Here is a 22,537-nt window from a genome sequence, read left to right as displayed (position 1 = left end):
TTAAATCATTTTTAATCATGAAAAAACGGGTTTAAGCAGGTGTGTCCAAACTTTTGACTGGTACTGTACCTCTTTCCAGTTTTATATATTGGCTTTTCTACAGTTTCATATAATTAAAATATTAGCTAAAACAACATCTTATAAATCACTGATTCTAAACAGTCAGTAAATCACTTTCATGGAAAATAGTAACTCTTTCACTTTTGTATCCATTGACATATTGACGTTGCTGGGTGGGCCATCCTGCTAACACACTGGGGTCCAGTGGAGACATAATTACTCAATATTGTCCCCGGAACGGAGGGCTCTTTAGTCTAGATATCGTGGTGAATACATTCAGTCGATTTTCTGAGAGGAATTCATTTACTTTTGTTTCCATGGATAGAACAGAATGCAGACTCTCGACTGTGATACATCACACATAGAAGTTTAGTCAGTAGTCTGGCTGCTGGTGCCAACAGCAGAGAGAGATCTGGGGAAGGGGTTTGTTGGCATGACAAGGTCTGGAACACCTCCAAACTATCTCAGCTGGCACTGCCTCTGGGACCAGCTTTGTTGAGCCTGCAACAAAGCCACGTTCATAACTTACACAAAAAAAAGATCACATCAGGGTCTTATGAGAAGAAAATGTCAGATTCTTCTCAAGATCCTTTGAGCTGATGTCACATATGTCTGGCATCAAGTTGTCTTTTGTTGGTTGTAGTTGGTTAGCAATGTTGCCCAGGGGCCAGAAAATGTGGGTGGGGCTCAACGGGTTTGGAGGGTACGAGAACGGCAGAGGTCTGTGTGTGGATGTTCCCATTGCTCACCTTGACAACTCTTACTGGAAAACTGGTTCGTAATTTGAAAATCCAGCACTTTCTTTTACATGTGAGTGGGTGTAGGGGAGATATTCCTTGGATTTAAATAATAATCAAGTGGAAAATTTTGGGAACTCTTGCTCTTGCCGCACAGTAATTTGCCTTTGAGTGTGAGAGCCTGCTTTTAGTACATATTTTATATTTTAGTTTATTTTGGAAAGCTGTGTTACTCGTGAGATTTCTGGCAATGTGAGTCTGCTGAAAGATGAGAAGTATTGTACAGTGAGTTGTGTTTGTGTTGTTTCACAGAGGGAAGTACAAAAATCCCCCAGCATGGCTCAGACCCATACTGTCTCCTGGGGCAGGGGGAGGGAGAGGGTGCGGATTGGTCAGTGAATCACTGCTGCATATGAGTTCAGAGTCCACATCCGGACACTGGCGGCTTTCTCTCTCTGGAGCCCAGACGAATGAGCCTAGCTATTCTTAGTTCTGGGGTTGACCCCTAAACCCCCCTTCCCCCACAGGGGGTTCAGAAAATCAACAGAATCAGGGGAAGATCGCAAAGTTAGGCCAAATGACAGTGTTTTCATCACATTTTCAGAAATATAGAGCAGAGCTTTCTTCACTCTACTAAGTTATTTTAAATTTATTTAAAGATGATGCGCTCGTGCTCTCTGTAGTGTGGCAGTTATTTCGGGCCTGTAACTCTGGCAAGCACCATGCTGTTTCTATCACCCAGGATAAGGAAAACATACAAATAATAAAAAACACATTTTATAAATATTATAGAAAAGCCATGAAAGTGCAAAAATTCATTAAGTGTACATTATACAATGCAATTTTCCATTTTTTAAACATACAGTTCTGTAGTTTTGCCATTTAAGGTCATTGTGCCCTTGGTATATGTAATGTAGTGGGGAATTAGTTGCTCTGTCGGGGACAAGAGGCCTGTTTCAGTTTTTATTGGTGAACAGAAGTAAAAATCACAGCCCACCCAGCCTGATAGTACTCTAATCCCATTAAATAGTGCTGATCTTCTGTACCAGAGGTGGCTGTTGTTATGGAAACTTGTATGACACTGAATCAAATGCACTCCAGTGAAACATGTATTGCCGGCCCTCTTGTGATCTACTTAACAGAGTTTGATACACAAGTGATCAAAATAACCAGGAAAAGAAACTGGATGGCATACATTGCAGCGTAATGGAAAAAAGTTACTGTTTTGAGATGATGATATCACTTGTAATGTGGTTTTGAAGCAAAGATACATATAAAGCACGACAATTCTGCAAGACCCCTTCCACATGCACCCACAGCCTGAAGCTTATCTGCTTAGACTCTGTTAGAATGTGCGGTATGTACTGGGCCTAGTGTGAAACTTGGGTGGTATAGAAGAATTTGATTGCAAGCATTCTCCCGAAAGATTATTGTCAGGAAGCACTGTATTCCACACTGTTTGTGCAAGTCACAGTTTAGACATAAGTCAACTGAAGTTCTGCTTGAGGAAGATTCCCAGGGTCCTGCATTCTCCACCAATTTCTGAAATACTGTAAGGGAATGATGAAAAAATAGGCTTTTTTTAAAATAAAGAATTTGTAGATTGTTACAAAGGAATTTATATTTGCACACTATTGACATAGCTGACAGTTCCTGATATTTAGCAGTATTAAGAGCTTATAATGTGACTCTGCAGTAACTTTCTGGACTGGACACATGGTACAGGGTATGCACAAATCAGGATTTTGGCTGAGGTTTCTCAGTTATATTTAGGTTTTGCCAGGTTTTTGACAAAAAACATGTGAGGTATAAAACTTTTACGTATCTCTGGGACAGCAGGCAAATATCATATAACCAATGTGAACCCAAATACATATCTCATGCCTATTTTGTGAAAAATTTCCAAAGATTTGAATGAGCAGGCCATAATTGTTACGCAGTGTGTTCAGAATGTGTGTGAGACAAAGTCATTTGCATCCCCTCAAATCCCAGTTAACCTTCACTCCTGTTCCCTTGCTTCCATCGGCAGGTGTTCAATCCAGGAGGAGTGTAGCACCCAGCCACTGCCCCGTTCCTGGATTGGTCTGGGGGAAGGGATTCATCAGTGTCCTGTGATGACCATTACCCCACCTGAGATCAGTGTCGTTTCTGACATCACGGTATGGTCCGCTACCTCCTGCCTATTTTTCTCTTAAATGATCCTGGTGAAAGTATTTGGTTGCCTGCTTAAGTGACTCATGAAACAGAAGGCTTCCTTTGAGCCTTATTGGTGAGCTTTTATTGTACCCAACCAAATTCTTCACTTTAAAGTTCTTTCAGATTTCTTATGGATTTAAATGCGTGTGAGCCATTTCATAGAGTATAACATGAGGTTCATAAAACATTTAATGTACCACCAGAACAATTTTCTTCTGTACTTAGAATTGGTGAAGGACGGTGGTCCTTAACCATTGTTAAATTGGCCCACACACACAGAGTCCCAGAGTGCTGTGTGTGGGTGTAGGTGTGCGTGTGTGTGTGTGTCTGTGTCTGTGTGTGTGTGGGTGTAGGTCTGTGTGTATGTGTGTGTGTTGGATGTGTCCAACTCCTCAAGTCACAGTCAGGCTTACTCAGATGATCTCACAGCTGCATCTGTGCCGCTCACAGATGTCCCTCCTAGAGAAACAGGAAACTGCTGCTGATTCAGTCTCAGCCTCACACTCACAGTAGGAAACAGTCAAAAGATACTGGAAACAAAGCTTTGCATCAACAGTGGAGTGGAGTGGAACGGAATGGAATGGAATGGATGGAGCAGAGCGGAGCAAAGTAGAGTGGAGTAGAGTGGAGTGGCAATATATAACCCCTCTATAATCTGAATTTTACAGTACAAGTTACCTGCACTGTATTGTACTACATCCATCACACATCTCTCTTTTTCTTTTATTCTCAATCTCTCCCTCTCTCCATCCCAGAATGTGGGTATTCTGATTAATGGCAGCCTCCCGGACCTAAATGGCTCCAGGGTGGAGTGTGACTATGGTCTGGGCGTCTCTACTGCAGCCACTGTGCACTTTGATTCTGGACCATCCCAAATTCAGACCTGCCCCCTGCTGCCTCGTGAGAAATACCCCAGGATCCCTGACAGCCGGGGTAGGTGCCTCTGACCTCTGATGTTTTCAGTTTTTCTTTTTGTCAGTCTTTGCACACAGAGGAAAAAGAACATAAACTTCACTACACACAGTGTAATTATAGGCCAGCTCATTGCCCAAAAGCGGTATGGTCCCACAGACTGACTCAGCCAGGTATGATCAGTTTCCCTTTGTCTCATTTAGTACTGCAGTCTGGCTTTGTTTGTGGTTTTACTTACGTAGGTATATTGTAGCAGACCAGTATCTGCCCAACAGTCTTATATTCCTACTGTCTTCACCCCTTTTTAGTACCGGTGTAGAGGCGACCTGCAAGAACTGGGCTAATGCTTGATCATGTGTTATGAACTATGAGTACGGACACTTTAACTAACTCCTGGTAGGTAGTTATTCATGTCATCTTTGTGTCTGTCTTATAGACCACATCATTGTTCCCATGGCCATTAAGGTGAATGGCATGTCTGTGGTTTCTGGGAACTTCACCATCTATGACTGTGAGAAGACTGGAGTGATACACCGCAAGACTGCGTAAGCCTTTCTGTACTTGACACGTCTGTATTGAACATGGGAGGCTTTCACAGGAAGTCGCTGCTGCTGCGCTTATTTCCTGTGTCAAAATTTGACATTAATAGTGTTATTATTCATTTGCCTTAGAGGAAGTGGTTGAGTTCACACCCCTCTTAATGTCACTGAAGTGCAGTGGAAGTTTATCTATTGTGTTGTTTATTGAATGGCTTAGTTTTTGAGAAAACAGATCTAGTGTTGAATTAATAACAGAGAAATGAAAGGAAGTCGAAAGTTTGAAATGTTGATAAAAAAGCTTACCAAGTCGGGCCAAAGCCAACTTTGGACTTTTCCTATGCATGTGGGACAGTGTAAAGGAATTGCGAGTGCGTGGCTGCAGGTACTCGGTGCATTGTGCAATGCTGCATGTGCTCATCTTGTAGCGCAGAGAAGCAGAGGTGTGACCACTGCCGCACGGCAGAACTCACACCTGCTGCCCTCTTCTCAGCAAGCGCGGCATGAAAGTGTGAAAGCAGACTGCGTATGGTTTGAGGTGATAATGAGGAGAGGCAAGGCGTCTTCATGTACTTGCTAGCTATTTGTGAAACGTTTTTTGGGGGGAAATTATTATACATGCAGCTTCCTTTATTGTCAGAAACTCGCAATCAATCTGCTACTTGAGTTGAAGTTTTTTTTTTTGAGCAGTTTCTCAGTATTGTTTCTGCACTGAAGCAATCCGCCCACTGAGGGATGTGAGCGGTTTCAAGTAGGTGAAAAGATAATGACTAACAGACCCTGGAATTCCACAGTGCTTGCAATGTCAGTGATACCATACTGTACTCTTGGTGTTGAAATATGTGAGACGTGATTTAGGATGTCTGTTTCTTTGCAGGCCTTGATAAACATGGTTCTCTGGATGTGGAGAGGTTTGGTGTCAATTAGGAGCAGCTAAGAGAGCTCCCGTTAAACAAATTCACTCCCTGATAACAGCACTGTGAGTGGGGCACCTGCTTACAATCAGTGTAGGAGGCCTAGGATATACCACAATCTTGGATTCCCCAAAGAAAGCTTGCACACATTGAATGCCTGTGATTTCTCTCCTGTCTGTGTGTTGTGGGGTTACACATAGAGCACCGTGGTTTTTACTGCCTGTTCTCAGGAAGGTATTGGTCTTCTCAGGAACATCTCTGAGGTTCTCAGAGATGTCAGCCCTGTTCCAGGTGTAGTGGAACCATGTGGAAATGATTGCATGTGTGTTCAACCTGTTTCAGGTGTAAAAGAACCTGAACCTCTGATTTTCCCCTTTCAGGAGTGTGTTCAAGAAGCAAGCCATTTTGCTATGCTTGCCTCGAATTCTATGCACTCTTTGTTTGCTAAATGTTTCAATCTTAGAGGTGTGTTTGCTCACGTTTTAGTGGTCGTTGCTGGGGCTACAGCCAGCAGCAGTGAATGATGCATTTAAGAATGTGTGTCCCAGTGTAAACAGTTGCCCTCTTAGCTACCATAGTAACAGTACTCTGCAAAAGACATTCTGCATAGCTCCATTTCAGTTTACAAAGCAGTTTGCAACAACTCTATGTCTTTTGGGTGTATTTGACCCATTTCAGGTGCATATTAGAATCCTGTTGAAGTCTCTCAAGTGTGTGTTGGCCCATTTCAGGTGCAGGAGCTGTTTGAGTGCACGGTGGAGGTGTTACTGGAACCAGGAGATGAATAACTGTGTCTCCAGTAAAGATGACTCCAAGGACAACCTACTGGAGGTGAAGAATGTTTTTAGTGTTATTGCTCCAATTAGAGACGGTCCATTGCTTGTGTCATCAGGAAACAGCAGAGGGACTGTCTCTCATTCAGCTAAGGGCAAACCATATTGATAACAATTCATTATAACAGCTGATAACAGTTAACAGTTGATGACATAATTGTTTGTAAATGCTGTGTTTGATGCTTTGTTTATGACAATGTGTCATTCCATATGTCATAACATGTCCAAACAAACAGATGATCATGAAAAATTCTGATGGTTGCAATAGGAGTGGAAAATTCTACTTGTATAATTGCTAGTGTCATGGCTCCATACACATTATACTCTATATACTGAGGTATGACAAATGTCACAGAAATCCTACCATAACATATCACTTTAATGTAAGTAATCGCAAAATGATGCTAAGGTCTTTAATTTCCATTATATGTTGTTGTTGAAGTGTTATAATGCTTTAAAGAAGTGTCATAAACCCCATCTAACTAATTCAAATAAAGTGACAAAAAGGCATTACACTTTTTCTAGGTTACTTAAGACAATTACTTAATTTTTTCTCACTGTGACTTTTGACATAAACAGTGAAATAATGTATAATGTATGATTGGGAATGCTGTAAATTGGTTTAAAAAAAGAAGCCAGATGTGCTCTGATTCAAACTGTTACCGCTGACTGTTTTTCCCTCAAGAGTTCAGAAGCCTGTCCAAGCCTGGTGGCCTCTGAAGTTCCTCCATCCCCCTCAGGAATGTCCCAGGACATCACCGTCTCACTCAACAACACTAAGAAGGTACAGACTAACAGCTGCCCTGCAGATCCAGCCCGCATTTTGCTGAACCAAAATACACACACTGATTGGGTTTCTTTCCGTAGCCAGCTTGGAATGGAAATGAGAGAAATTAGTATTCCTTTCTTTACATATAGTACTGTAATAGGTCCCTGTCTCCATTGGCACGTACAGTGAGAACCCCCCCCCCACACACTCCTCATTTCACATGCTCCTTTGTGCGACAGTGAGTCAGACCCACACAGGACTGAGCCTGTGGTTTCAGCTGTCGCTGTTAAATAGGCCACTCCCGCTAGCAAGAGATACCCCAGGCAGAGCCGGTAGTGTCTGATGGGTGTGAAGGCATGGACAGACTGTGAACCTGAATATGCTGTCCGTCTTCCTGTTCGTGTCCTTTCTTCCCCTTGTATGTTGGCAGAGCACACAATCTGAGTCAATCGCTAAAGCCCTGCCAATTTTTCAAACTGCTTTAATTGGTTATGGGGACAGGCTTTTCTGAAAATCCCACTGTCTAAGCACCATGTGGTGTTGGATATTGTAGCATTAGTTTATATTTATTAACTTATTTAAAAACTGTACAGGAAGTCATACATTTTAAGAATGTATTGATCCTGCTGTTGAACTCAGAAATGCACAGGAGTGACCACAGCCCTTGTCTAACACAGACTGTCGTTGTCCCTTTGTCTGATTTGCTACTGACATGTCTGTTGGAGGTTGATTGAAAATGTACAACAGTACATTACAAAAGCACATTTTATTATTTCTGTGTGTGTGTGTGTGTGTGTGTGTAATGTTCTGTTTTGGTGTGTGTGTGTGTGTGTGTGTGTGTGTGCGTGTGTGTGTGTGTGTAATGTTCTGTTTTGGTGTGTGTGTGTGTGTGTGTGTGCGCGTGTAATGTTTTGATCAGGGGACTGCTCTGGAGTGTGATTTCGGGAATGAACAGCTGTATGAAGCAAGGTGGCTTGGTCGCTCAGAGGTGCAGTGCAGCAGCGTGATGGTAAGTATGAAACAGCTCACCCTCAGAAAGCTGTCACTCATCACAGCTTTGGCTTAATTCATTGTGAGGGAAAATCAGAGGCGTGCTAGTGTGCTGTCTCAAGTTAAAGGAAAATCAGAGACATGTTGGAGTGCTCTCACACTGCAAGGATGAGCTGAGAAAAATCTATAGAGCTCTAATTTCAACCAGATAGGGAATCTGAATACACAAAGATAAAAAAATAAGTCTTTTACTATAATGAAGGGTTTTTTAGATAATTTGATAACTGACAGTTGATGTAGATTCATTCTTTTTTAAATGTTAAATGCAATTTGTAGAAGGCTCAAGATTGTTCCTACAGTATGTTTTTAGTATTGCCTTAAAGAAATCATCACTGAAACACTCAATGATGTACTACTTCAGGGTGATTATCACTTGGCCCTGTAGGTGAATGGGATAGCCTAAATGAGGGGTTATGTGCGTTATTGCAAGTATCAACTATTGTTGCCTGAATAAACAGAAAATCCCTTGGAGAACATATTGTATGATCCTTCTCTGTTGTTTTCTTTTTAACACCCAAGCTCTCAATTGTATCATCTGACCATTATTACCATCACATTAATGTAGGTCTCCGTTCTGCCCACTGTGTGCTTCTGTTACTTACGGTTAGTGTCTCAGTACGGTCCTGATCTGTCTTATCAGCTGACCACAACACAGAGGAGCCAGGTGTTCCATCTGAACCTGCGACGGAAAGATCAGCCTAACAAGTATATCGACAGCCCTGTACCAGTCGCAGGTCAGTGTCTCCACACAGACTGAACAAAGGATTCTTTGCTCCCCTTTATTTCAGCTTTAACTGACAATGGAGCTCTCCGGGAGCATGTTTGTATGCTTTATTCAGTGCAAACACATTATTTCTCAACCCCTTGTGTGGTCAACAGCACTTGGTGTGCAACCACAACTGGAAATAAACAGAAGAGAAACAAAATCTGTGGTGTCTTACTGTAGTGCTCTTCTTGTGCTCCGTTATACTTCTTCCTTTGTTAAATTAGCTAAGCATAAAGCAGTGCAACGTGTCATCTATAACTGATTGCAGAATAGACACATAAAGATGAAATATCTGCGTTTTTTATATTTTTATTTGAACTGTAAATAACTGGAAGAGATTCATGGGTAGGGGATACTTTTTTTTTTTTAGCAAATTAGCATGACAGGCAAAATAACAGAACATCATGCTGTACTTCATCATTATGATAAATATATGGTTGTTCTGCAGGGAGAAACTGTCTGTGCCAGTGTAAGAGGGGAGGATCATAACTCATGTTCTCACACAGCCTCACTCTGTCTCTTGCTCTCTCTCTCCCTCAGTGGAGGTGTATAACTGTGGGACGGGCAGCGCGGACTGCTCGCAGTGTTGGGGACGGGAGGACCAGGGACACCTCTGCGCCTGGTGCGAGAACGCTTGCAGGCCCCGGGATGGCTGTCGGGCCCCCGGAAGCCAGTGTCCCAACCCTGAAATTCACAAGGTACCTCCTCCTGCCTCCACAGCATCCCGTAGCATCACACTGCCCCCACTTTACCTCAATGGGGTAAATTTAACACTGGTTATCTACCCATGATGGGAGGATGAGGCTTGGGGAAAGACAGGGAAATGGATAACTCTCCTTCATCTTTAGATCTCCTTCAACACATGTAATATCCCTTACTGTACTACTGTAGGGAGTTGTTTTATGTACTCAAAATCCTTCTGTCACCTCTGGCTGTGACAGTGGGGGTCCTTCCTACATTCAAACAGGAAATGGTGTTTCACATAGAACAAGAACAATGGCCTGACTGATTTCATTCTAGTGACGAAGGCTTATTTTTTAAAGGGTGGCCAAAGAGCTGCATTTCAGGTGGAACATACAGTATGCTTGGTCAAACTGTATGTTGTTATTAATTTGTTCAGCTGCAGAATCAGACACCATTTCTAAGGTGACCTGTAGACAGTAATGTGCACTTGTGTCGCTTTGAGCCAGGGATGAAAGCTGTCTAGCATCAGAAAATAGTCAGTAAAATTGGAAGAATTATGTGTGAATAAACCCTTTAACACTTTGACACTTTTATACAACCGCGGTTTCCGCGGGTGACTGAGGGGGACTGAGGGTGACTGAGGTGAAATATTTTGATCGTGAGCACTCACCGGGGGTTCAGTAACAAGGCCTTCAGTCTAGAGTGGTTCACTGCAGTTCAGCATAGCTCAAGCATGACCCCTTCTTATAGCTAAAAGAAGCAATGGTCATTTTCAGGATAATTTCCATGGCAGTCTGGGTTTGACGGAGGACCTGGAGTTTTCCCCTGTGTTTGAGCTGATGTCTCTGTTGACATCGATATCTACTGTGCAGTCTGAGAGGGGAAACATGGTTCACGTGAAGCCTAATCGGCCCTGCTAAACGTTTCCTGCAGATAAGGCGCAGGCTGAGAGGATAAATGCATTTGTCACGTGGGCTTGGCCACTCGTGGCGTTTTCCGTGGCCGGTCTGCCCTTTACACTCAACCGCTGGCATATTCTCCGCCCCAGGACTTCCGCCCTGTGACACCCCCGCTGTCGTCTCAATCAGACTCAGCATGGTAGCCTTGCAGCAGACTGTGCTTGGATGTGCTCTGTGTCCTTTTGATGAAATGCCTCCCTCTAGGGAGCTCAACATGAGAGTTATACAGCTTCATCAGCATAAAACAGAATTTATATATAAAAATGTTTTACTGCAAAAGTTTTACAGTTCTCAACCACGAAAAAATTTGTGCAGTTGTCTGAGTCATTTGTTCAAGAAATGCTACATCCTCAATGTTTTTCATATCCTGTTTTAAATTGTGCTGAAAGGTGGTTGACAGTGTGCAGAGACCTGGAGCTAATGAATGAGCATACATTCCCCTATCCTTAAAAAAAGTCTGCCTTTACTTGCAGTAATGCATTTTACACATTTAAAATCAGGTGACTTTCTGGAGTCTTAGATGGGCAGTGCTTGGTTCCGGTGAAGCACTGGTTCTCAGTGTATTGACGTGCTCTAGTGGGTATCAATCTCAGTCATGGCTGTGCAGGTGTGACTGGCAACCACAGGCCAGGACATGATTGGGCGGATTTTAGTCATGAGGTTTATCATCATCTCGGAGTTCACCTACAGTCTCATACAGGTAGTGTGCTTGACTGCTGCCTCCAGTTAATAGAAGAAGTCGCTGTGCTGTGCAGGCCTATTCCTGTTGAAATCTGGAGACAAAGAGGTGGGCTGGTTTATGTGTTTTTCCAAAACCCTTGAATGAGCAGGCATGATTCTTTTGCCAGCCTCAGGACTGTATAGAGGTTGTTTTTCATCTACAAATGCAGTTTACATTCAAACAGAATAACAGTGGTGCCGAGTTAATAATACAGAGGGTCACTGTGACCTAAGCAGAGGGGTATGCATCAAAGGTCTAGGAAAGGTTCTGCCTTCATGGTTTTTCACGCTACACTTGGCTTTGATTGTAGACTGCTTTCACTGAATGGAGCGCGATAACTATCGGACTCCGTTTCGCTGGCGATCTAAAGAATGGCGCTGTTGCATTCCGTGCTCTCGCCCTTGAAATCCGTGGGGGATGTGGTGAGGATGTAAACAAATGGAGTGCCACTTGCTTTAAATGACCACGTCTGTTCCTGAGCCATGGAGAGCACGCCGGCAGGCAGGCCGACGAGGCACTGCCGTCTCAGAATGCGTGCAGATGGAGACAGACAGTTGTGAGGATGTGAGCCTATTCCCAGGCACACAGCTCTCTTCTCACATGGAGGTGAGAAGCATTTTTTCTGCGGCACCACACTTCAGGATGCCGAAGGCCTCTAAGGGGTTTCAGTGAAGCTGAGATTTTAGCTGTAATGCTGAACATCAGAATCTGACTCATAAGTGGTTGTTCTCCAAAAATAAACTTCTCTGCTGAGCATAAGGAGGGAGACGTGTATTTTTGATTTGCAGCTAAGGCTCCAGCTGAGGCATAAACTTACAGATTTGTTTTCTCTGTTTCCAATTCTGAGTAATTCACTGCCCCTAATTGATCACAAACACGATTCTTGGCCTGCAGAATATAAATGTTTCCAGTGGGCAATAATGGGAGGACAAAGGCAGCCCCACTGGCCCATGTAGCTTCAACTGGTTCTCACTGGTCACCCTGCAAAGTTAGATTTCCCTCTGACCTAGTTCTACACATTCCAGACTTCCTGTTAACCCCCCTGCTCCTCCTCTGCCCGTAGATCTGGCCACTGAGCGGGCCGTCGGAGGGGGGGACGCTGCTCACAATCCAAGGAAGGAACCTGGGCCGCAGGGCCTCGGACGTGAGCGTGGCCATCGGAGCAGTGCCCTGCAGGCTGCTGGAGGACCGATACGATGTCTCCGTGCAGTGAGTGTCCTAGCGGCAGTCTCCTCATGCTCCCTTGTAGATAACTCTCCCTCCCAAATCTCTGGTGTTGCACTGATGCTAGTCACTACTCATTGGTATCAGGCTAATCCAGTCGTTAAGTACTTGGATTAACATAGGTACTTGATTCCTATGTCCTTACATTGCAATGGTTCAACATAGTGTGATTTCCCTCTATGACTGCTACTGCACACAAATTCTTTTCCGTACCTTGTAGCAATAATGGTATTGATGTGTCTAGGAGTCTCTCTGTAGTCTCCATGGTGCAGATGGAACCTCAGCATATGCCCTTCCAATCACCCTTGCCCTCACTTCTCTCTGAAGTCCTCTCATTAAAAATCATGTCCGTCCACCTCCTCATATGACAAGCCACACGTAACGGTACACGGCAGGCCCAAGAGTTTATTATTCCTCTGCAGTTCATGTTGACTGGATCGTGGGAGAGTGAAGTCCTGGAGTTATCTGAGGGTCACGCTCGTGGTCTGCTGTGGTACTTTCTGTCAGGCACAGGCATGGCAGGCTGCATTTCAGTGAAGTGATGTCATCCGCCCAACTCTCGCCTGATTAGATCAGGATTTTACACCCTCGGTGTTATGACAGGGCAGTTACAGTACTTTCTTTGCATAGAGAGGTCAGTCTTAGGTTTTAAATCACAACATGTCATTTCTTATACCGCAGACACACGCAGAGACGGCACCTGTTTATGACTCAAAAGCAGCACTGTTATAACAGGTGTTTGCCCAGGCCTGCAGAGGTCACGCATTGACCGGTGTGAACGAGCGGCAGTAAAGGGAGGCATGCAGCGAGCACGTCGCTCCGCATTTAAACCAATTCCATTTGAAGAGATGGAGTGCAGTGCATTTAAAAATCCTTCAGAGCTCTGGAGTGAGGGTGTCAGCTTGTCTCTCATTAACATAAGCACTTGCCTTAGCTTTGAGAGCCTCCACTCCTGGTTTTGATTAATGCTGCATATTCCTGCAGGCGCCTGCAGATCCGCTGGCTCTCACCACTGAGTCACAATATTTTCTGGTCCATCAAGAGGGGACCAGGGGGTTAAGCTCACAAAACCTAAAGGCATCACTCAAAATACTCAGATCATAGACCTCAAGTTAGAGTTAATCGAAAGACATTCCCCTTTTTACCTTTAATGCCTATCATTCTAATGGCGAGTGATTTCCCAAAAGCAGACTACGTCTCTGACATCTAACCTCCTGTGGTTTGATCAGAGTTCTATTTATCATCAGCACTGTGGTAAAACTCTGTATGAGTCAGACCCTCCTCACCACAAAGACCCTCTCAGATTCAGTCCTGTTTCCACTACATATGCTAATGCTTAGGCGACACAGCCCCACATTTCCTGGCAGGTGTTTTCTGAACAGCCTAAATAAGCGCCTGACAAAACAAATTAGCTGATAGTGTCCAACAAGTTTTCTGATAGGTGGGTGAATCTTTAAAGTTTGACTTGGCTCTTCAATCAATGGGGACATCACTTCCATCTGGGAGGGAGAGTTACTGCTTCAACGTGCTGCTTGGCAGTAATATCCGTCTGTGGAGTCTGCTTTTGATGGCTTCTTTTTTTCCAAGATAGATTTGGCACTCCCTTATTTCTCACTGCCAGTCATTGCATCTATTCTGGAATATTTTAAAGCTGTTTAATAAGGGGTGTTAATTTCTGCTTGCGGTGTGCAGTGGTGTTGAATTCTGCTGTTGATGTCTTGCACACAGGCTGGTATGTGTGACAGGGGACTCCCGGGCCAAGATGTCAGAAAGGGTGAGCGTCACTGTGGCCCATAATGCAGTGGGGAGGTCTCAGGAGGCCTACTCGTACTTGGTGAGTCTGCTCTCTTTCCCTCACTCTCCCTCACTCTCTCCATCTGCGTTGCTCTGTATTTTTTGCATTGTGGCGAAGGACCTACAGTGTTTGAGTAATGTTAACAGCTGCTTCTCATAATAATCATGTATGCAAGTACATGGGAATCTTCAAATGTTTTTCAAGGCCTTAGAAGCATTATTACAGTTTCTGAACTTGATGCCAACAAAAACAATTGTGTCTGTTGTTGAAAGGGCCTTCTTTTGAGCACACAGTATTAACAATTAAAACAAAGCCTTTTTGTGTTAATTGACCCTGACTCAAATGCTTTCCCTTCGGGTTTCAAACATTCAGTCAGTGGAAACACATATAGAAGCCTTTTGTTTGTTTTATTTTTTTGTTTTTTGTGGATTTCTTTGGTGTCTTAACAGACCACTTCATCAGATGATTAGATTTAAACATGATATTGCCTTGGACACATCCCACAACACAAACAAGAGGCAGCCCATGCAGTTTGGAAATGTTTTGCAATCTCCTGTCTGTGGGAGGCGGCCTCCCAGAGATGGCACTTCCCCAGGCTGAGACATGCAGTATCTGCTCATAGACAGGAAGGAGGTGTGCTCGGAGCCTCCTTCCTCCAACCCCAGGCTTAGGAAACATCTGCCCCAGTGAATGCTGGCTGCACAAGGAGAGAGTGGTCCAGCAGACCCTCTCAGACAATAGGCCCCTGCCGGCCCCTCCCCGCCCCTTCCTTCAGGAAGTGAATCCTGAATGAGGGAATCATATGACTGCTGGGGTGGCTGGGAGGCAGTCTCTGGGGGGAATGCAGGAAGGTTTCGGAATGCAGATGTCCTGTTCGCTTCCACAAACCCTTCTCTGCTCGGAGGCGGACACTGCTAGGCCTACTGTAGTCAGTCAGAGTGTAGGGCTGGATAAAACCAGACCAATTAAAAAAGCTTTAAGTTTAAGTTTAAGTCATGCTTTATTGACCTCGAGGGGGAAATTTGTCTTCTGCCTTTGACTCATCCTGGCTACTTAGGAGCAGTGGGCAGCTACAGTGCAGCGCCTGGGGACAAGCTCCACGTCTGAGGCCAGTGCCTTGCTAAAGGGCAATGGCAGGAGTATACCTAACATGCGTGTCTTTGATTTTTAAATACAAAAGGTTACTTACAGTTTTACCGAACTGTATTAAATGTATTCGCAGTTGTGCCCATTCTGGAAGAAGTTAAGACATGTTTGACAACAAAATGAAAGCATTTTGGTTGGACTTTGTACACACCCAGGAAGTCCATGTTCCTGGGTGTGACTGGTTGATAAATGCTTGGCACAACCAAGTAATCATTTTCCTATTTTTCCCGTGTGAAGATCCCTTATGAGTATGTCCCTAGAGTATGTGACCAAAACATTGGATATAATTACTTAAGACTGTATCTTAATGAAATCCCTGCCACCCCACCCCTCCCAGGTCCCAAGAGTTATTTCCATGGAACCCAGGAATGGGTCTCGTGCAGGGGGGACCAGAGTTACCATCAAAGGCGAACATCTAGACGTGGGGTCCCAGGTGCGGGTGAGGGTCAATGGCACCCAAGACTGTGCAATTATCACGTAAGCCCTCACTTCTGAAACATACTGTTCCCCAGGGGTCTGTGACTCACAGTGATCCTGTTTAAGACATCTTGATATTTACAGTAGTATGACCTCTTCATGAATTTAAGTTTTTTGTGGTTTGGTGTTGTTTTCGGTGATGCTCACCGTTGTGCGGTGTGATGTTTATTGTTGTTTCTGCTGTGAGGTATGGTGGGGTTATGTTGTTGTGTTTGCGTTACACGCAGGCGACACTCGGACGTCATTGCGTGCAGAATGCCGGCGGCAGTGCAGCCCTGTGCTGATCCCGTCCCTGTGTGCGTGGAGTTTGAAGACCTGCCCTGCCAGAGCTCTCGGCTCAGCGTGCTCTACACCTACGAGAAAGACCCAAGCATCAGCACCATCCACCCCAGCAAGAGCTACCTCAGGTGCCTGTTGCCCCTGTCTTACGTGCTATTTATAAGAGTACTTCACTTGGTTTGAACAGTCTATCCTCTGAACAGTGGTTTGATTTTATCATAGTTTTTGCTTCCTTGTCAAATTTGCTACTCTACCAATATGACAATTTAAAATAATAAATGTTTACTGTTACATAAAACTGAATTTAACAGAATGTTATGCAAATAGGTAAACGGGCTTCACAGTATGCACAGTTCATCTGATATCATGGTGCTATGGGTAGCCAGAGACTAGGCTGCTCTGGCACTAATGTGCAACTATAAACTCACTATGGTCTAATAGGCATAGTATAAACTCAGCTCAGCTCTCTGATCTGGTCCATAGAAGCCAGACTGGGTAAGGAGGGGTGTTTGATTGGCATGTGTGCTGACTCGGCCTCTGACAGAGCGTGCTTGTTTGTGTTCCAGTGGGGGCCGTACCATTACAGTGACAGGCCAGGGTTTTGACCTGGTGCAGACTGTCACCATGGAGGTCACTGGGATGGACAGCGGACCTGCTAAGAGTGTATGTCACATTACACATAGCATGGCAATATTGGAGAGTTGTTCTTTGAAAAATAATTAAATAATTTCATTAGCAGTCTAGTTGGATATACAAGCAAATCATAATTTTAATGGAGTTTGGATTAGCTGCATGTTGTAGAGAAGCAGAATCTAATCTTTCATTAGTGAATCAAATCTCAGTGAGAGAGAAGCACAATCACAAAGAAAGATGAAACATATCCTTTCCTTATTTGCAGGTCTGCACAGTCAGGGACTCCACTGTTATCACCTGCCCATCCCCACCTTCCCCCCAGTCCACACGGGCCAAGGTGAGGTTCTTCTTGAATGAAGTCCTGTACATGGGGGCCAGTCCCGCCCCCCACGGGGCCCTGGAGGTGGACGGTGAGCTTCATGGGGGCCACTTTTTCAACATGGACTACCTGGAGGACCCCCAGTTCTTCACTGCCAACAAGGAGAAACTCATCAAGCACCACTCGGGAGAGCCGCTGACCCTCATCATCAATGTGAGTATCCCTGTTGAACAGTTAGAGGTGGTGGGAAGAGAGTGAGGAGTGGAGGCTGGGTTTCTGAGGGGAGATTTGAGCTCCAGGCCAGTGAGAATTTTCCATCGCATGCTTGTCAGTATCGCTGGGTTGTTCTATGCGACTAATAACCTTTAGAATTTATCAACTTCCCAAGCATGTTTTTCTTTCTGCTGGGGGGTGTTGACCTCACTTGCTGGGTTTTTTGACGGTTCAGCCCAATCTTTGCCAATTTTCGCATTTTCCTCTAAATATTTATTGTGACTGTGTCTCTGTGAAAGGTGCTTTATAACGGTTGTGACTATGATTAGCTTGTTAAGCTGAGCCTGCATCAATTGGGGAGGGGTGGTCATCTGTGTACTGTAGTGCCTTTTCTTTTCATTCAAATACAGCAAAATATAAAACATGCTTAATTTTGAATTGATTTATTTTCAAATGTGAATTGATACTGTGTAGAAAATTGGTGACTTGGAGACCTCTGACCAACTGTGGTTGTGAGAGAACATAAACAGAAGGTTTAAATGAGATCTGTGGATGCTCAGCATCAATATGAAATGCCTCTTCAGCTTGTGTGGTGATCAGACCACTGGGCCAATGAGGGAGAGCTGACTCAGTCAATTGCTGACACTGCACAGTTGGGTTTCTTTCATTACTATTTGTTATTGGATCTAAATGCGAAATACCCTAATTGCATCATTAGAATTGCTGTTTCTGTCAACAGTTTGACATTTTCTCCTTGCTGACAAGGTAGAAAGCTAGTGTCAGTCCAAAATGTATGTACTAACATTATGTTGCCTGTAAAAGCACCTCTATTTCAACATTTGTTCCTATCTTGTGTGGGTTGTGCTATTCTCAGTAGCTACACAGAAGATATGCAGTCACAACCTTTAACCAAAATCGCAGGCATCTATATTTGTATGTGAAGTTTTACCTCTGCTGACCAAAGTTCCTGTTTAAAAACATATTTATGCGATGAGATGTATTATTAAAAAAGACTTCTACTTGGTTTCTTTAAGCTTATGGTTTAACAAAAAAAAGAACAAGGAAATTGCATGCATAAATGTGGCTTTGAACATGCTGCTTTTCCTCCGTGTGTCAAAAGAGGAAGGAACTCTCACTGGGCCAATCGGATGTGCTGCTTCTGTCCCATTTGAGGAAGGCTGTGGGGGCGAGTGGATGTTTTTTTGGAATAGAATAACAGATTGCAAGGAAGCTTTTGTTGACAAAGAAGCAGGGGTTGGCATCCTGAGATGGGAGAGGGCCAGGGAGTTCAATCAGTGAACGGGAAGTTGTATAAGAATAAATAATGCAGATTTCCACATGCTCAGCCCTCTTATTGTTTTCTGTTTTTGTGTTTCACTGACCCACCTGCTCACCTGCTTCTCTCCCACTGCCTTAATGCGATATCAAGCAGTCATGGAGGGGGTGGTATTGGTCTGGCCTAATATACCCCCTCAGAATCACTGCCATAGATCTGGTTCTATAACCCACATGTTGTTTGGACCCTAAATGCCCTCTACTGCCTATAGTGTTGCTCTGGCTCTAAAACCCCTTTCAAGTCCCTGGTGTTGTCATTCATGATATATTTATGTATATAAATGAAAATGTCAAGCACCTGTTAGTTGATGAGTTTTAAAAATGTTTTTGGTTCATTAAAAACAAATTTCATTGCACTTGCCTACAACTTGAACATGTTGTGTGCTGTAGGCATAATCTTATGAAATATGAGTCGGGCGTGTATTTTTGCAAATGTGCAAAGCTACAATTAGAACAGCCTGTATGAATTTCCACAGCTATATTCCACGAGTTAGCGTGCACATTATATCCATGAGGGATCGATCTGAAGGTTTTGACTAGGCTGATGGACGGCTGTTATTGTTTGGTCTGGTACAGAAAGGGCCCAGTGAGCTGGACCTGGCACCAGAAGAATACACCGTGATGATTGGCTCCATCCCTTGTGATATCAAGTTCAATTATGAACAGCTTTTTCACTGTACCATCAACGGCACCCTCAGCTCCAATGAGAGAGAGCTCCCTGTCACTGTAAGTACAAAGATACCTATCATGAGAGAGAATGTTTTGTATTACCAAAAAATATTACCAATATTACTGTCAGAGAAACTTTTACCTGCAAGTTGAAAATGACACATCTGTTCCAGAGACCTGAATTGACAAATGAATTGCCTTGACAAATTATCATGGCATGTCGTGCACATGAGTCTAATTTCTACTAAGACTACTGGTAAGTGTGCTTAATGGAGGCAACAACACCTCTGATTAACAGTGGAGGACTGTGTTATGCTCAGTCATTAGCACTAATATTTAAATCATGTGTTAATTAAAATCAGGAGGATAATTTATGTAGGCACCATTTTATATCTACAAAAACTGGAGGCTTATGTCAAGTCCCAGTAAGACTGTACTTCACTGATAATGTAGAATGTCGCTAGCAGGGTGGTGCCAGTATGAGACAAACAGGAACCTATCCCTTTCCTATTTATCCGCGTTGCATGGCTTTTGGGAGAGCTTACTGAGAGAAAAATAGAAGCACGCCTTCACTCTGCTTTTGATCCATTAGGAGCTCGCCACAGCAGCAGGTTAAATATGGCACAATCTGCCAAATGAGGCCGGGCAGCACAGCATGATGGCATTTTTTGGCTCCGTCACAAAGAAAGCAAAAGACTAAAACAAATTCCTTTATTAGACATCTATAAATACGCAGGAGTAATTAGCAAGAGGAAAAGAGTCTGGGTGCTAAGGGGTTGGAGGTTGGCCAGGTTGTCATAACACAGATGGATGGACTGCTGTTGTGGCCTTATTTGTATGTTAGGCATCCTAAAACAGTCCACTTGTGTGGGGAAGCTGTGTGTTTTTTTCACTGTAGAAATACCCTTTTTTATTTCCCTTGGCACCTAACTGCGGCGGGTAATAGCCAATGACGTTGTTGTGTGCAGTGCCATTTTCTTCCATTCGAAACAGGAACACGGAACAATGCTGCAGTTTTTTTTATCATAAACGTTCTGCTGTTGGACTTTTTAAAAAAAAAAAAACAATTTTTTTAAAGAGCTGAACAAATAAACGTGCCCAGAGATGTTGAGACTCAACTTCCGTAATTCCCCCGTAGGGTGGGAGAGACTGTGGGCCGGGGCTCCACTGGCTGCCCAAGCGCATGTGTACTGAATGACAAAGTGAAACTGCAGATATGCTCATGTTTAAGGAACCGAGTATTAGATGGACTATGGAACTGAAACTTTCTTGATATTTTTATATGGTATTAACAGTCATGGAACCCTTATACAATTCTTATACTTTATACTTCGCTGTTTTCAGCCAACATTATTTTAACGGAAGTAAGAAGCCCAAGGTAACCGCAAAGATCTCTGAGATATCCTATGCAGAATTGTGAAAATAGTGTAAATGCTGTCTTCAAATGCTGCCTTTTAAGGTAGCTGCCTTCCATCTGAGGCTCAGCCTGTGTGGCTGCATGTTTATATGTACATTCATGTTTCAGTGTCTCAATTTTATTATGTACAGGTGCAAGTTGGGAACTTCCAAAAGACCATTGCCATGGTGCAGTTGGGGAACAGTGAGCCAGCCATTGTGGTGTCCATAGTGGTGTGTGGAATACTGCTGCTCCTGTGCACTGTGGGTAAGTCAGTGGTGTCAGAGTTGTTAGGTATCCAGATATACATATGATCCAGATGTGCACAGAGATTAAAGGGCATTGTTCCAAGAGAAACCCTTTTTTTTGAACTGTCTAATTCAGCTCCTAGTCCCTAGTCACAGACACCCTCTGAAGTTCTACACAAAAGCGAGACTGTTCTGTTCTCTCTCTCTCTGTCTCTCTCTCTCTGTCTCTCTCTCTCCCTCTCTCTCTCTCTCTCTCTCTCTCTCTCTCTCTCTCTCTGGAAGGGGGTTGATGAGGACTGTTTGGTATGATCAGTGTGAAAGAAGGAATTTCTATGTTCGTCTTAGAGAACTGTTCCAGCATAAGCCTGTACAGACTAACTGCACATGTATGAATATACAGAGAATACTGTGGAATATATTAGCAGTTGGCAGTTCAGTTTTGTCTCCGCATTCTCTCCCCCTCACCTTACTATTTTTCTCTTTCCTGTCCTACACAGTTCATGCTATTGTTGCTCTTGTTCATGCTCTACATCATTGTTTTCATATCCTGCCCTCTCCCCACCCTTCCCTTCAGCCCTGGTTGTGTACTGTACGAAGAGCCGTCGAGCGGAGCGGTACTGGCAGAAGACCCTGATGCAGATGGAGGAGATGGAGTCACAGATCCGAGATGAGATCCGCAAAGGTCTCTCTCTCTCTTTCTCTCTTGTTCTCTCTCTCACTCACCCTCTCTTTCTCACACACCCACCCACACGCACACACACACACACTCCCACACATTGAGGCTTCAAAGGACTGTCCGAGTACCAAGCCGAGGGCGTCATCTTGGCCCCTTCCCCACAAAAGCAAGAACCGCTTCCATAGCGTCTGACTTTAATCTCATCTCTAATGACACCAGGGGGGCTTATAGTGCTTGAAAATGCCATTAAAGCCCTATTGAAGTTTTCTCCTATTCTCCAATACTGTGTGCGTAGGCCAGTCGAGAGAAGCCAGAAGTGAAGAGAGAGCTTTACAGATAGCGCCTTTGTGTGTGTGTGTGTGTTAGCTTTTGAAAGTTTCTGCTATGTAAGCGTGACTCACAAAACACTCACATGCACTCAGCGGTCATGCTGGTTTTGTTATGGCTACCCTGTCAGGCAGTGTGTGTAGGAGGGGGCGGGAATGTGGGGCGACTCTGAGGCAGGGGCAGAGCGGGCCCGTCTGAAGGCCTGCGAGCCTGTCGGGGCTCTGCCAGATTTATGGAAGGCCTGGAGCCGAGTTGCGCAGTGGCTGAGCACAGCCTCTGTCATCGCCGGAGCACAGCTTGCTGCTTCGGTCACTTTAAAGAGGCTCTCGCCTGGGCGCAGTGCGAGAGTCTGTGTAGTGTGTCTGGGGCGATTTACAGCAGTTACTTAATGGAAATGGTGGTGGTCTGGTGTTAAATATTCAGATAATATCATATCAATCAAATGTTCAACACATTTAGCATTTTTTAACAAACATAATGCGTCTTTGTGACGGCATCCATGTGAAAACGGCCTGTACAGCACATGTGTAGTGCATCTGTGTGATAGTCTCTGTGAAAAGCACTACACAAATAAAATTGGTGCTTTCCCCCAGATACTGTATACAGTATCCAAGTAAGTGGTTGTTATGCTGGGGGATGTGTAATGGGAGACAGTGACTGTGT

The 22,537-nt window shown here is 44.1% G+C and overlaps 1 protein-coding gene across 1 annotated transcript in view; it reads left to right on the top strand.

The window, feature by feature from the left end:
- Positions 1–22,537, top strand: part of plxnd1 (plexin D1) — a 48,305-nt gene that overhangs the window by 12,760 nt on the left and 13,008 nt on the right. The window contains exons 5-21 of the mRNA XM_064298359.1: positions 2,827–2,956; positions 3,749–3,926; positions 4,342–4,450; positions 6,087–6,186; positions 6,874–6,972; positions 7,877–7,966; positions 8,648–8,741; positions 9,314–9,471; positions 12,201–12,346; positions 14,090–14,195; positions 15,640–15,779; positions 16,007–16,186; positions 16,625–16,721; positions 16,957–17,223; positions 19,135–19,284; positions 20,776–20,890; positions 21,446–21,553. Coding sequence (XP_064154429.1) covers positions 2,827–2,956; positions 3,749–3,926; positions 4,342–4,450; positions 6,087–6,186; positions 6,874–6,972; positions 7,877–7,966; positions 8,648–8,741; positions 9,314–9,471; positions 12,201–12,346; positions 14,090–14,195; positions 15,640–15,779; positions 16,007–16,186; positions 16,625–16,721; positions 16,957–17,223; positions 19,135–19,284; positions 20,776–20,890; positions 21,446–21,553 — 2,267 coding nt within the window. The remainder of the gene's footprint in view (positions 1–2,826; positions 2,957–3,748; positions 3,927–4,341; positions 4,451–6,086; positions 6,187–6,873; positions 6,973–7,876; positions 7,967–8,647; positions 8,742–9,313; positions 9,472–12,200; positions 12,347–14,089; positions 14,196–15,639; positions 15,780–16,006; positions 16,187–16,624; positions 16,722–16,956; positions 17,224–19,134; positions 19,285–20,775; positions 20,891–21,445; positions 21,554–22,537) is intronic.

Source organism: Anguilla rostrata, chromosome 11, assembly GCF_018555375.3.
Source record: "Anguilla rostrata isolate EN2019 chromosome 11, ASM1855537v3, whole genome shotgun sequence".
NCBI lineage: Eukaryota > Metazoa > Chordata > Actinopteri > Anguilliformes > Anguillidae > Anguilla > Anguilla rostrata.
The sequence above is the reverse complement of the archived record's forward strand: the minus strand, read 5'-3'. Positions and strand labels throughout refer to the sequence as shown.